General features: G+C 49.8%; 2 protein-coding genes across 4 annotated transcripts in view; one reads left to right on the top strand and one right to left on the bottom strand.

Annotated features, from left to right (window-relative positions):
- RMDN1 (regulator of microtubule dynamics 1) overlaps positions 1-13,873 on the top strand; it is a 233,823-nt gene that overhangs the window by 1,702 nt on the left and 218,248 nt on the right. The gene's annotated exons all lie outside the window — the stretch shown is intronic.
- CPNE3 (copine 3) overlaps positions 1-13,873 on the bottom strand; it is a 164,694-nt gene that overhangs the window by 58,873 nt on the left and 91,948 nt on the right. The window contains exon 8 of the mRNA XM_063924058.1: positions 1,972-2,070. Coding sequence (XP_063780128.1) covers positions 1,972-2,070 — 99 coding nt within the window. The remainder of the gene's footprint in view (positions 1-1,971; positions 2,071-13,873) is intronic.

The raw sequence follows: 13,873 nt of genomic DNA, 5'->3' as shown, positions 1-13,873 counted from the left end.
TCAGTGCACATTTACACCAGCTTGCAGCATTATCAGTGCACATTTACACCAGCTTGCAGCATTATCAGTGCACATTTACACCAGCTTGCAGCACTATCAGTGCACATTTACACCAGCTTGCAGCACTATCAGTGCACATTTACACCAGCTAGCAGCATTATCAGTGCACATTTACACCAGCTTGCAGCATTATCAGTGCACATTTACACCAGCTTGCAGCATTATCAGTGCACATTTACACCAGCTTGCAGCATTATCAGTGCACATTTACACCAGCTTGCAGCACTATCAGTGCACATTTACACCAGCTTGCACCATTATCAGTGCACATTTACACCAGCCTGCAGCATTATCAGTGCAAATTTACACCAGCCTGCAGCATTATCAGTGCACATTTACACCAGCTTGCACCATTATCAGTGCACATTTACACCAACTTGCAGCACATTTGCACCAGCTCTATCCCTGGTGCAAGAGATCCATCTGACATCAGGCAGATCTCTGCCTAGGCTCCATCTTAACAGCCCCCAATTCTGCCTACACACCCATAGCACTGTGTCTGAAAAATGACTTGCAGACAGCCACGTGTTACCCAGATGCACCCACTCAGCCGCAAATGTAGATCTGGGACACGAACGGCTCTGAATTGCATATGTTCAACTATAGAACATGTGTAGTGAGAAGCATTTTAAGATCTGTGTAACTCTGACTCCATGTACCCGAATATCCTGTGACAACTGAGGGAAGCGGTCATTTGGACATCTACCTGTCACTTAGGTATCAGATTATTTGCCAGCTATTTATTTAGGTTCTATTCAACAGGTCTTCAAGTTATTGATAAAGGAATTAAGGGGTCTATTTACTAAGCCTTGGATGGAGATAAAGTTGACGGAGATAAAGTACCAGCCAATCGTCTACTAACTGCCATGTCACAGGCTGGGTTTGAAAAATGACAGTTAGGAGCTGATTGGCTGGTACTTTATCTCCATCCACTTTATCTCCGTCCAAGGCTTAGTAAATAGACCCCTAAGTAACAATGGGGGTCATTCTGAGTTGATCACTAGCTGCATTTGTTTGCAGCGCAGCGATCAGGCTAAAAAACGGCAGTTCTGCCAGTTCTGCACATGCGTATGGGTCGCAATGCGCACGTGCGACTTACGGCCACAACGAACGATGTAGTTTTGCACAAGGTCTAGCGAGGCGTTTCAGTCTCACTGGTGGCCGCAGAGTGATTGACAGAAAGGGGGCGTTTTTGGGTGTCTACTGACCGTTTTCAGGGAGTTTTCGTAAAAACGCAGGCGTGCCAGGAAAAACGCAGGCGTGGCTGGGCGGGTTTGTGACGTCAAAACAGGAACTGGACAGTCTGAAGTGATCGCAAGCGCTGGAGTAGGTTTTGAGCTACTCTGAAACTGCACAAAAAAAACTTTGTAGCCGCTCTGCGATCCTTTCGTTCGTACTTCTGCTAAGCTAAAATACACTCCCAGTGGGAGGCGGCATAGTGTTTGCACGGCTGCTAAAAACTGCTAGCGAGCGATCAACTCGGAATGACCCCCAATGTGCCCAAATGATACAAAACACTGATCTGTACTATTGGTGTAAAATCTAGAAGGTTAACACTATGCACCATTGTGAAATGGAGTTTAGGCCACACAGTGATATTCAGCCAGGTCTGCAGGTTTATTGTGGAACAGTGGTAACAGGTACTCACACCTATGAGGAGCTAGGTGCTGCACGTCCATGCACGTATGCGCAGTGACACTCCCAACAGCCATCGTGGTAAAGTTGCCTGGCCAGCTTTACTACAGGAGATAGGAATAAGTGCAGGAGTGCACTCCTCTTCAGTATTACAGACAGTACACTGTGATACACATCAGTATAAGAAAGGGATAAGCCCTTCATTACATTAGAGCTCCACAGCAATGTTATCAATGGTTAGGAATTGTGCGTATTTACTATCAAGTGACCACTTACTGGCATCGAGCGACTCGCTTCCTTTAGTTTAGTCATGTCCGTCTGAAAGATTCCAATTAAGTCATGTGACCCATCATTGTCATGGTCATAACATTCAACCTGGAACACAGAAAGCAGCCTCCATCATTCATTATGTAGCTCACAGTAAGAGACCAGCAAGTATACTAAAGCTAATCATGTTGCACAGCATGTGAAAGACTATAGAAACATAGAAACATAGAATTTGACGGCAGGTAAGAACCACTTGGCCCATCTAGTCTGCCCCTTTTACTTTTTATCCTTTAGATAATCTCAACCCTTTTTGAACCTTAATTCTTTGTAAGGATATTCATATGCCTATCCCAAGCATGTTTAAATTGCTCTACAGTCTTAGCCTCTACCACCTCTAATGGGAGGCTGTTCCACTTGTCCACTACCCTTTCTGTGAATTAAGTTTTCCTTAAATTTCCCCTGAACCTCCCTCCCTCCAGTCTCAGTGTATGTCCTCGAGTTCTAATACTTCTCTTCCTTTGGAGAATGTTTCCCTCCAGAACTTTGTGAAAACCTTTGGTATATTTGAAAGTTTCTATCATGTCCCCCTTTCCTTTCCCTTCTCTCCTCCATACTATACATGTTAAGATCTTTTAGCCTTTCTGGGTAAGTTTGTGATGTAGGCCATGCACCATTTTAGTTGCCCTTCTTTGTACACTCTCTAATGTATGACTTAGCATTGCTGTTTTGAAATAGTAGAGCCATAGGGTCATGTCATTACACACTCATTAACATATTACTTTCATAATTGTCCTCTGTAGACTATAATCATGTCATACTGTAGGTTCAGTTCCAACCAGGCCCCTATAAACCATAGCCAGGTTAAGAGGGGAAGGGGCGCACAGAGGACACTGTACCCCAGGACCCCGTGTTATGGGGGCCCCCCTGGCTGTAGCACAATGACATCACCGGCTCTCCCTCTAATGCAGCAGAAGAAAGAAGTCTTTGGGGTCTATTTACTAAGCCTTGGATGGAGATAAAGGCATCGGAAATAAAGTGCCAGCCAATCAGCTCCTAACTGCCATGTCACAGGCTGTGTTTGAAAAATGACAGTTAGGAGCTGAGTGGCTGGTACTTTATCTCCATCCAAGGCTTAGTAAATAGACATTTTTGTTCCCAATGCTTAATCTGGCCCAGCTATACATGCATATGTGTATATTCTTCCTGTATGTACTTGGGTTTCTTCCAGGTGCTTCAGTTTCCTTCCACACTCCAAAAACAATGAGGAACCAATTTACAGAAGTGTGATACACAGTTGGAGAAATACAAAGCAGTGGATGCGGTGGATGGGCACACTAAGCTGCAGTGGAGCAGGATGAAGATGGTCAAGCTGGGCTACACAAAGCGCTTGGGCAAGGTGGGAGGGAACCAGTCCATGTTACGACAAACCCTCCCTTTAAATTTAGAGCAGTCCATTATACAGAGGTCCAGATGGTGTGTAGGCGGGTTGGGTACTGTATGTGTGACCAGCGGTCAGGAGACTTCCGGTCACAATACCGATGGTGGGATCCCGGCTGTTGGATGTCCGGCGGGGGGGGCGAGCGGAATGAAGTCCCTTGCGGGCTCGCCACGCAGCGGGCTCAGTGGATCGCTGCGTTCGCCACAGGTTCTATTCCCACTCTATGGGTGTCGTGGACCACGAGTGGGAATAGTCTGGGGGTGTAACAGGGGCCTTGCTGGTGTGTGTCAATAGGTCCAGGCAGTTGATGTGAGCTTTACAAAGATTTGCACATTGTAACAAGCCTCTTACACTATATCTGACATTTTATGATAGAAACAAAACATGCCATAAGCCTGAGACTGGGATAGCACACACAAAGCTAAAGCTGGGTATACACTTAGCAATGTGTACCCAGTCCGACATCGCTGTCGATGGGACCCTGCATGTAGATAAACACTTGCCAATACTGGGTCTGATGAGGAACGGGAGGGGGGGCACGTGACATGCTGCATTCCACAGTCGTATCATCGCTAGTGACATCCCCCATCAACCCCCTGTAGGGCCGACGAGGGGATGTCCCTAGCAACCCGCAGGAGAGGGGTGCATATCATGGGTACATACTAGACAATGGGGGTAATTCAGACCTGATTGCAGCAGCAAATTTGTTAGCAGTTGGACAAAACCATGTGCACTGCAGGGGGGGGCAGATATAACATGTGCAGAGAGAGTTCGATTTGGGTGGGTTAATTTGTTTCTGTGCAGGGTAAATACTGGCTGCTTTATTTTTACACTGCAATTTAGATTTCAGTTTGAACTCACCCCACCCAAATCTAACTCTCTCTGCACACGTTATATCTGTCCCCCCCTGCAGTGCACATGGTTTTGCCCAACTGCTAACAAATTTGCTGCCGCGGTCAACTCTGAATTACCCCCAATGTACCCCATTTATTGTTCTGATCTGCAGGACCCAGCTTAAGAAGTGGTTTTGCTAATTTTTTTGTAACAAAACAGTAGCCCATTATAAGCAATGAGAACACACGGATTGATTTCTGGGGAAGTGCTAATATGTAGCAGCCGGAGGATTTTTCAGGAAAAAAAAAAAAAAAGACACCCGACGTTGGCAGAGCTGCACGGCACCTGGCGGCTTACTCACGCCAGGCATCTCACGCTGCATGGTGTATTGAGGCTAGATGTATGAGGATATATTTATAAAATATATTACCCATCTGTGATTATTATTTTTCCTTGAATTTTGTTTGTGTAGAGGCTGGCAGAGGAGTGTAGTTAGCTATTCGCCATTTACTGCTGGAGACGTAACAGATTAGGGAGAAATTTATCAAAGCTTAGAGAGAAATAAAGTACCAACCAATTAGCGCCTAACTCAATTTTCAAATACAGGGCAGGAAGTACTATGCATCATATCCATGATGCCATACATCCCGCCACTTATCAGGTACATGATAATGCCAGTATGTACCTAGGAATCGCAAAGGGTTTAGGACCCAGGAGTCCTTCTGCACATGTTTATATAACAAAATCTACAAATGGCATTACCCACTGGATCCAAGCATTCCAGAGCTCGGTACATGGAGAGCGACAAATCCTCAGAAAACAGAATTTTCTGATCTGTGGTCGCATCTGGCCTTAGTACATCCCGCCCACAACCTGTAAATTGTCAGTTAGTAGATGACTAGTTAGTAGTTTATCTCTCTCCAAGGTTTGATACATTCAGTGGCATCATTGGGGGGTGCAGGCCACGCCCAGGTGGTACCATCTGAGGGTGACTCCTCCTGACAGGAACCAGGGTGCTGCACTATGACAATGGGGCAGATGTATTTACCTGGAGAAGGCATAAGGAAGTGATAAAGCAGTGATAAGTACAAGGTGATAACGCGTCAGCCAATCAGCTCCAATATGTAAATTAAGTTAGGAGCTGATTGGCTGGTGCCTTTATCACCTTGCACTTATCACTGGTTTATCACTTCCTTATGCAGTCTCCAGGCTTAATACATCTGCCCCATTATGTGCAGCACTTGGCTCTTGTAGTGTAGGAGCCGGCAGTGCAGGCAGACAAGTCTCCGGGAATGCTGTGCACACCCCCGGAGTGATGAAAATGGAGTCGGTCCATAAGGTCATGCTCCGCGGTGCATGTCCCTGTTCCCAGTGACGCCACTGGATACATCTCACCGGTAAATAGACAGGTTTTATGGTTTAAGAAATGACTAAATGCACTGACTTGGACTCTTAGAGGCATCAGACCTAAGCTGACTGGGCTGGGCTTGGTTCCCATTATGACAGGGGTGTCCAATGCTGCAGGGTCAACTGTGACAGAATGAATCAGTCCAGGATTACTACAGCTGGCTAACATTTTAGCAAGGGAACTCCAAGCCAGTTCTCCTCCTGATTATTTGGGAATAAGCCAATTTAAATAAAATAAATGAATAATAAATAATAATAATGATGTACTTTGTTTATTTACCAAAGCGTGTCTCTTGCCTATGCTATGGCCTTCTGTATGCAGCATACACATTTTAAAGGTCATTGAAATGAATGGCCACTGAGATTATTAGAGAAACTCAATCACCTCACTGGTTTTCAGGCAGCCAGTCTCCACTTCATGAAACTGGCGAGATTACACTGAGAGAATTCAACAGTGAATTACTAAAATGCCCTTGGTTATAATCAATCTTTTCTATACATTGGATGACTTCTATGACTTTGAGATGTGAAGGGCAAGTGGGTTTGGAGGTTGTAAAAAATAGTGATTTACATGGTGATTGCCCCATAAATTTCTACTGGGTCATAAATCCTATCCCCAAATCTTCCCAAAGCTGCCTGTAAACCAATTGTAATGTGATGCACAGTGATGCATGAAACACTAAAGAGGCGCCTGTGTCCCATGCTACACTATGTGCTGCTCAGTGCCCTGTGTGTGATATACACAAGTACAGTCAGCGTGTCCCATGCTACACTATGTGCTGCTCAGTGCCCTGTGTGTGATATAAACAAGTACAGTCAGCGTGTGCCATGCTACACTATGTGCTGCTCAGTGCCCTGTGTGTGATATACGCAAATACAGTCAGCGTGTGCCATGCTACAGTATGTGCTGCTCAGTGCCCTGTGTGTGATATACACAAGTACAGTCAGCGTGTGCCATGCTACAGTATGTGCCGCTCAGTGCCCTGTGTGTGATATACACAAGTACAGTCAGCGTGTCCCATGCTACAGTATGTGCCGCTCAGTGCCCTGTATGTGATATACACAAGTACAGTCAGCGTGTGCAATGCTACAGTATGTGCTGCTCAGTGCCCTGTGTGTGATATACACAAGTACAGTCAGCGTGTCCCACGCTACACTATGTGCCGCTCAGTGCCCTGTGTGTGATATACACAAGTACAGTCAGCGTGTGCCATGCTACAGTATGTGCCGCTCAGTGCCCTGTGTGTGATATACACAAGTACAGTCAGCGTGTCCCATGCTACAGTATGTGCCGCTCAGTGCCCTGTGTGTGATATACACAAGTACAGTCAGCGTGTCCCATGCTACAGTATGTGCTGCTCAGTGCCCTGTGTGTGACATACACAAGTACAGTCAGCGTGTGCCATGCTAAAGTATCGCTGTTATGTGCCCTGCATGTGATATACACAAGTACAGTCAGCGTGTGCCATGCTACACTATGTGCTGCTCAGTGCCCTGTGTATGATATACACAAGTACAGTCAATGTGTGCCATGCTACAGTATGTGCTGCTCAGTGCCCTGTATGTGATATACACAAGTACAGTCAGCGTGTCTCATGCTACGTGCTGCTGAGTGCCCTGTGTGTGATATACACAAGTACAGTCAGCGTGTCTCATGCTACGTGCTGCTGAGTGCCCTGTGTGTGATATACACAAGTACAGTCAGCGTGTGCCATGCTACAGTACGTGCCGCTCAGTGCCCTGTGTGTGACATACACAAGTACAGTCAGCGTGTGCCATGCTACACTATGGGGGTAATTCCAAGTTGATCGTAGCAGGAAATTTGTTAGCAGTTGGGCAAAACCATGTGCACTGCAGGGGGAGCAGATATAACATGTGCAGAAAGAGTTAGATTTGGGTAGGTTATTTTGTTTCTGTGCAGGGTAAATACTGGCTGCTTTATTTTTACACTGCAATTTAGATTGCAGATTTAACTCACCACACCCAAATCTATCTCTCTCTGCACATGTTATATCTGCCTCCCCTGCAGTGCACATGGTTTTGCCCAACTGCTAAAAAATTTCCTCCTACGATCAACTTGGAATTACCCCCATAGTGCTGCTCAGTGCCCTGTGTGTGACATACACAAGTACAGTCAGCGTGTGCCATGCTACAGTACGTGCCGCTCAGTGCCCCGTGTGTGATATACACAAGTACAGTCAGCGTGTGCCATGCTACACTATGTGCCGCTCAGTGTCATGTGTGTGTTACACCAAGTACAGTCAGCGTGTCCCGCGCTACAGTATGTGCCGCTCAGTGCCCTGTGTGTGATATACACAAGTACAATAAGCGTGTGCCATGCTACACTATGTGCTGCTCAGTGCCCTGTGTGTGATATACACAAGTACAGTCAGCGTGTGCCATGCTACAGTATGTGCTGCTCAGTGCCCCGTGTGATATACACAAGTACAGTCAGCGTGCCCCATGCTATGTGCCGCTCAGTGCCCTGTGTGTGACATACACAAGTACAGTCAGCGTGTCCCATGCTACAGTATCGCTGTTATGTGCCCTGTATGTGATATACACAAGTACAGTTAGCGTGTCTCATGCTACGTGCCGCTCAGTGCCCTGTGTGTGATATACACAAGTACAGTCAGCGTGTGCCATGCTACAGTACGTGCCGCTCAGTGCCCTGTGTGTGACATACACAAGTACAGTCAGCGTGTGCCATGCTACAGTATCGCTGTTATGTGCCCTGTGTGTGACATACACAAGTACAGTCAGCGTGTCCCATGCTACAGTATGTGCCGCTCAGTGCCCTGTGTGTGATATACACAAGTACAGTCAGCGTGTCCCATATTACGTGCCGCTCAGTGCCCTGTGTGTGATATACACAAGTACAGTCAGCGTGTGCCATGCTACAGTATCGCTGTTATGTGCCCTGTGTGTGATATACACAAGTACAGTCAGCATGTGCCATGCTACACTATGTGCCGCTCAGTGTCCTGTGTGTGATATACACAAGTATAGTCAGCGTGTGCCATGCTACAGTATGTGCCGCTCAGTGCCCTGTGTGTGATATATCAAGTACAGTCAGCGTGTGCCATGCTACAGTATGTGCTGCTCAGTGCCCCGTGTGTGATATACAAAAGTACAGTCAGCGTGTGCCATGCTACACTATGTGCCGCTCAGTGCCCTGTGTCTGATATACCAAGTACAGTCAGCGTGTCCTATGCTACTGCATCGCTGTTATGTGCCCTGTGTGTGATATACACAAGTACAGTCAGCGTGTGCCATGCTACAGTACGTGCCGCTCAGTGCCCTGTGTGTGACATACACAAGTACAGTCAGCGTGTCCTATGCTACAGCATCGCTGTTATGTGCCCTGTGTGTGATATACACAAGTACAGTCAGTGTGTGCCATGCTACAGTATGTGCCTCTCAGTGCCCTGTGTGTGACATACACAAGAAACAGTCAGCGTGTGCCATGCTACACTATGTGCCGCTCAGCGTCATGTGTGTGATATACACAAGTACAGTCAGCGTGTCCCATGCTACAGTATGTGCTGCTCAGTGCCCTGTGTGTGATATACACAAGTACAGTCAGCGTATGCCATGCTACACTATGTGCCGCTCAGTGCCCCGTGTGTGATATAAACAAGTACAGTCAGCGTGTGCCATGCTACACTATGTGCCGCTCAGTGCCCTGTGTCTGATATACCAAGTACAGTCAGCGTGTCCCATGCTACAGTATGTGCTGCTCAGTGCCCTGTGTGTGATATACACAAGTACAGTCAGCGTGTGCCATGCTACACTATGTGCCGCTCAGTGCCCCGTGTGTGATATAAACAAGTACAGTCAGCGTGTCCCATGCTACAGTATGTGCTGCTCAGTGCCCTGTGTGTGATATACACAAGTACAGTCAGCGTGTGCCATGCTACACTATGTGCCGCTCAGTGCCCCGTGTGTGATATAAACAAGTACAGTCAGCGTGTGCCATGCTACACTATGTGCCGCTCAGTGCCCTGTGTGTGATATACACAAGTACAGTCAGCGTGTCCTATGCTACAGTATGTGCCGCTCAGTGCCCTGTGTGTGATATACCAAGTACAGTCAGCCTGTGCCATGCTACACTATGTGCCGCTCAGTGCCCTGTGTGTGATATACACAAGTACAGTCAGCGTGTCCTATGCTACAGCATCGCTGTTATGTGCCCTGTGTGTGACATACACAAGTAGTCAGCGTCTCATGCTACAGTATCGCTGTTATGTGCTCTTTATGTGAAATACACAAGTACAGTCAGCGTGTGCCATGCTACACTATGTGCCGCTCAGTGCCCCGTGTGTGATATAAACAAGTACAGTCAGCGTGTGCCATGCTACACTATGTGCCGCTCAGTGCCCTGTGTGTGATATACACAAGTACAGTCAGCGTGTCCTATGCTACAGTATGTGCCGCTCAGTGCCCTGTGTGTGATATACCAAGTACAGTCAGCCTGTGCCATGCTACACTATGTGCCGCTCAGTGCCCTGTGTCTGATATACCAAGTACAGTCAGCGTGTCCTATGCTACTGCATCGCTGTTATGTGCCCTGTGTGTGATATACACAAGTACAGTCAGCGTGTGCCATGCTACAGTACGTGCCGCTCAGTGCCCTGTGTGTGACATACACAAGTACAGTCAGCGTGTCCTATGCTACAGCATCGCTGTTATGTGCCCTGTGTGTGATATACACAAGTACAGTCAGTGTGTGCCATGCTACAGTATGTGCCTCTCAGTGCCCTGTGTGTGACATACACAAGAAACAGTCAGCGTGTGCCATGCTACACTATGTGCCGCTCAGCGTCATGTGTGTGATATACACAAGTACAGTCAGCGTGTCCCATGCTACAGTATGTGCTGCTCAGTGCCCTGTGTGTGATATACACAAGTACAGTCAGCGTATGCCATGCTACACTATGTGCCGCTCAGTGCCCCGTGTGTGATATAAACAAGTACAGTCAGCGTGTGCCATGCTACACTATGTGCTGCTCAGTGCCCTGTGTGTGATATACACAAGTACAGTCAGCGTGTGCCATGCTACACTATGTGCCGCTCAGTGCCCCGTGTGTGATATAAACAAGTACAGTCAGCGTGTCCCATGCTACAGTATGTGCTGCTCAGTGCCCTGTGTGTGATATACACAAGTACAGTCAGCGTGTGCCATGCTACACTATGTGCCGCTCAGTGCCCCGTGTGTGATATAAACAAGTACAGTCAGCGTGTGCCATGCTACACTATGTGCCGCTCAGTGCCCTGTGTGTGATATACACAAGTACAGTCAGCGTGTCCTATGCTACAGTATGTGCCGCTCAGTGCCCTGTGTGTGATATACCAAGTACAGTCAGCCTGTGCCATGCTACACTATGTGCCGCTCAGTGCCCTGTGTGTGATATACACAAGTACAGTCAGCGTGTCCTATGCTACAGCATCGCTGTTATGTGCCCTGTGTGTGACATACACAAGTAGTCAGCGTCTCATGCTACAGTATCGCTGTTATGTGCTCTTTATGTGAAATACACAAGTACAGTCAGCGTGTCTCATGCTACGTCAGTGCCCTGTGTGTGATATACACAAGTACAGTCAGCGTGTCCCATGCTACAGTATCGCTGTTATGTGCCCTGTGTGTGATATACACAAGTACAGTCAGTGTGTCCAATGCCACAGTATGTGCCGCTCAGTGCCCTGTGTGTGATATACACAAGTACAGTCAGTGTGTCCCATGCTACGTGCCACTCAGTGCCCTGTGTGTGATATACACAAGTACAGTCAGTGTATCCCATGCTACGTGCTGCTCAGTGCCCTGTGTGTGATATACACAAGAGATCGGAGCTTATAAAACAATCAGCATGTTATATCATGGTAAAGACTTTAGAAACCAACAAGAGAGATCATACCCTCTGTAGTTCTTACTCCATGTCTTTGGAAACCCATTACTGAAAATATTGCACATCGGTCAGAATTTACCGCATATCTCCTATACTAGGTGCTTCATCGCGCCCTACGGGCGCTCTTCATACCGTCGCAAGGGGCTACGCCCCCTTAACCCTTGCATGCCTTTCTGGGGTTTAATATTTGTATTATATGGAGTATTACCTGCATTCCTTTGTTAGTGGTTAAATATTGCACAATGAAAGGGCGTGCGATGGTGAAGGATGCGCAGCCCCTTGCGACGGCGTGAACAGCACCTGCAGGGCACGATGTACAGAATGTAGCGGGTGCGGGGGGGACTGCGGATGGGGGAGGGTGTCTGTAGATGCTGCGGATGGAGGGGGGCAGAAGCGGGGGGGGGGCCCGGATGGGGAAGGGTCGGGAGGTGCTGCGGGTGGGGGAGGGGCAGAGGTGTGGGGGCTGCAGATGGAGGAGGGGTCCGGAGGCACTGTAGGTGGGGCAGTGGCAGGGGTGCCACGGGTGGGAGAGGGGCAGGTGCAGGGATGTTGCGGATGGGTGAAGGGTTCCGTAGGTTCTGTGGGATGGGAAGGGGCGGGGGTGCCGGGGGTGGGGTAGGGGGTCCGGAGGTGCCGTGGGTAGGGGAGGGGCAGGTACGGGTGGTGCGGCGGATGGGGAAGGGGGTCCGGAGGCGCTGCAGGTGGTGGAGGGGCAGGTGCGGGGGTGCCATGGCTGGGGGAGGGGTGGGTGAGGGGGGGACCGCAGATGGAGGAGGGTGTCTGCAGATGCTGTGGGTGGAGGGGGGCAGGTGTGGGGAGAGACATATATGGGGGGTGGATGGTGGAGGGGGTCTGGAGGTGCTGTGGGTGGTGGAGGGGCGGAGGAGTGGGAGCCACGGGTGGTGTAGGGGGTCTGGAGGCACAGCGTGTGGGGGAGGGGTGGAGTGCCGCATGTGGTGTAGGGGAAGGTGCGGAGGTGTGGTGCATTGAGTAGGGGTCTGGAGGCGCTGCGGGTACTGTACCTGCCAAAAAGGTAGTTGGAGGGCATGAAGTAACAGGGCCAGGACAGGAGTGACAGGGTCAGAACAGGGGTGACGAGGCCAGGACAGGGGTGACGGGGCCAGGACAGGGGCGACGGGGCCAGGACAGGGGCGACGGGGCTAGGACAGAAATGACAGGGACAGGATAGGGGTGACAGGGCCAGGGTAGGGGCGGCAGGACCAGTACAGGGGTGACAGGGCCAGTGTAGGGTTGACAGGGCAAGCACAGGGGTAACAGGGCCAGGATAGGGGTAACAGGGCCAGCATAAGGGTGAAAGGGCCATGATAAGGGTGACAGGGCAAGGCCAGGGGTGACAGGGACATGACAGAACACAGGGCACGGTAGAGATTGGTATTAGGGACAAAACAGTGGTGACAGACAGATGTGTGTTACCGGAGTCACTGCTGCTGGCTGCTGCTGTTCCACTCCAACCTGTTGGGATCTGCTGCTGGTGGGGACTTGGCATGGCTGACTCTCTCAGGCTGGAGTCCTGCTTCCTCTGCCCGTCAGCATCCCTCCCCCCCTCCTCAATCACACACCGCAGACCTCGCGCAGCTGCCGGGCACTGTGGTAAGGGAAGACTGGGAGTGACTGGTTAGCCCCCAGGAGACACTGCGACTGGAGGAAGGAGGGGGTCATAGCATGCACACAGCGCGGACCTCGCGGCTGCTGGGCACTGTGGTAAGGGGAGACTGGGAGTGACTGGTTAGCTCCCAGGAGACGCTGCGGCTGGAGGGAGGAGGGGGTCGGAGCTTGCAAGCAGCGCAGACTTCTGCAGCGCTACCCGCTGGCTAAAGTGTGGGAAGGAGCTGGGCGCACCTCACTGTGGGCGGCAGTGCTGCAGCTAGCGGTGGGGTTGCTGGGGCTGGAGATAACAGAGTCAGTACGGAACCTGCACAGCGGCAGGTGCCCCACAAAACTGCAGCTAAGAAGCGTGGAGTGTGCTAGAAAGTGACGCTCCTCCGCGCCAGAGAGACCCTGCTGAGTATGCTGATGTGGGGGGTCAAGCACACAGTGAGCCGGTGCTCGTCTGTCTGTACGGCATACCCCCTCACACACCCCTATACCTCCCAACTATCCCGGGGTTCCGGCAGCAGAGCCGGATTAAGGGGGGGCAGGGGGTACGTACCGTGGGCCCCACAGTTTTAGGTTGGCCCCCGGCTGGAGAAGCTCTGTCCCAGCTCAGAAGCTCCCCCGTCCTGCCAGCAACAGCGGCAGCATTGTGCTACAGTCAGCACACGCTGCTGCGTGTTGGCAGGCATAGGCGTGCGCAGAGACTGACTGG

The sequence above is a fragment of the Pseudophryne corroboree genome, chromosome 5 (genome assembly GCF_028390025.1).
Source record: "Pseudophryne corroboree isolate aPseCor3 chromosome 5, aPseCor3.hap2, whole genome shotgun sequence".
In the NCBI taxonomy this organism is placed as follows: domain Eukaryota; kingdom Metazoa; phylum Chordata; class Amphibia; order Anura; family Myobatrachidae; genus Pseudophryne; species Pseudophryne corroboree.
Note: the sequence above shows the minus strand (reverse complement) of the source record. Positions and strands in the feature narration are given on the sequence as shown.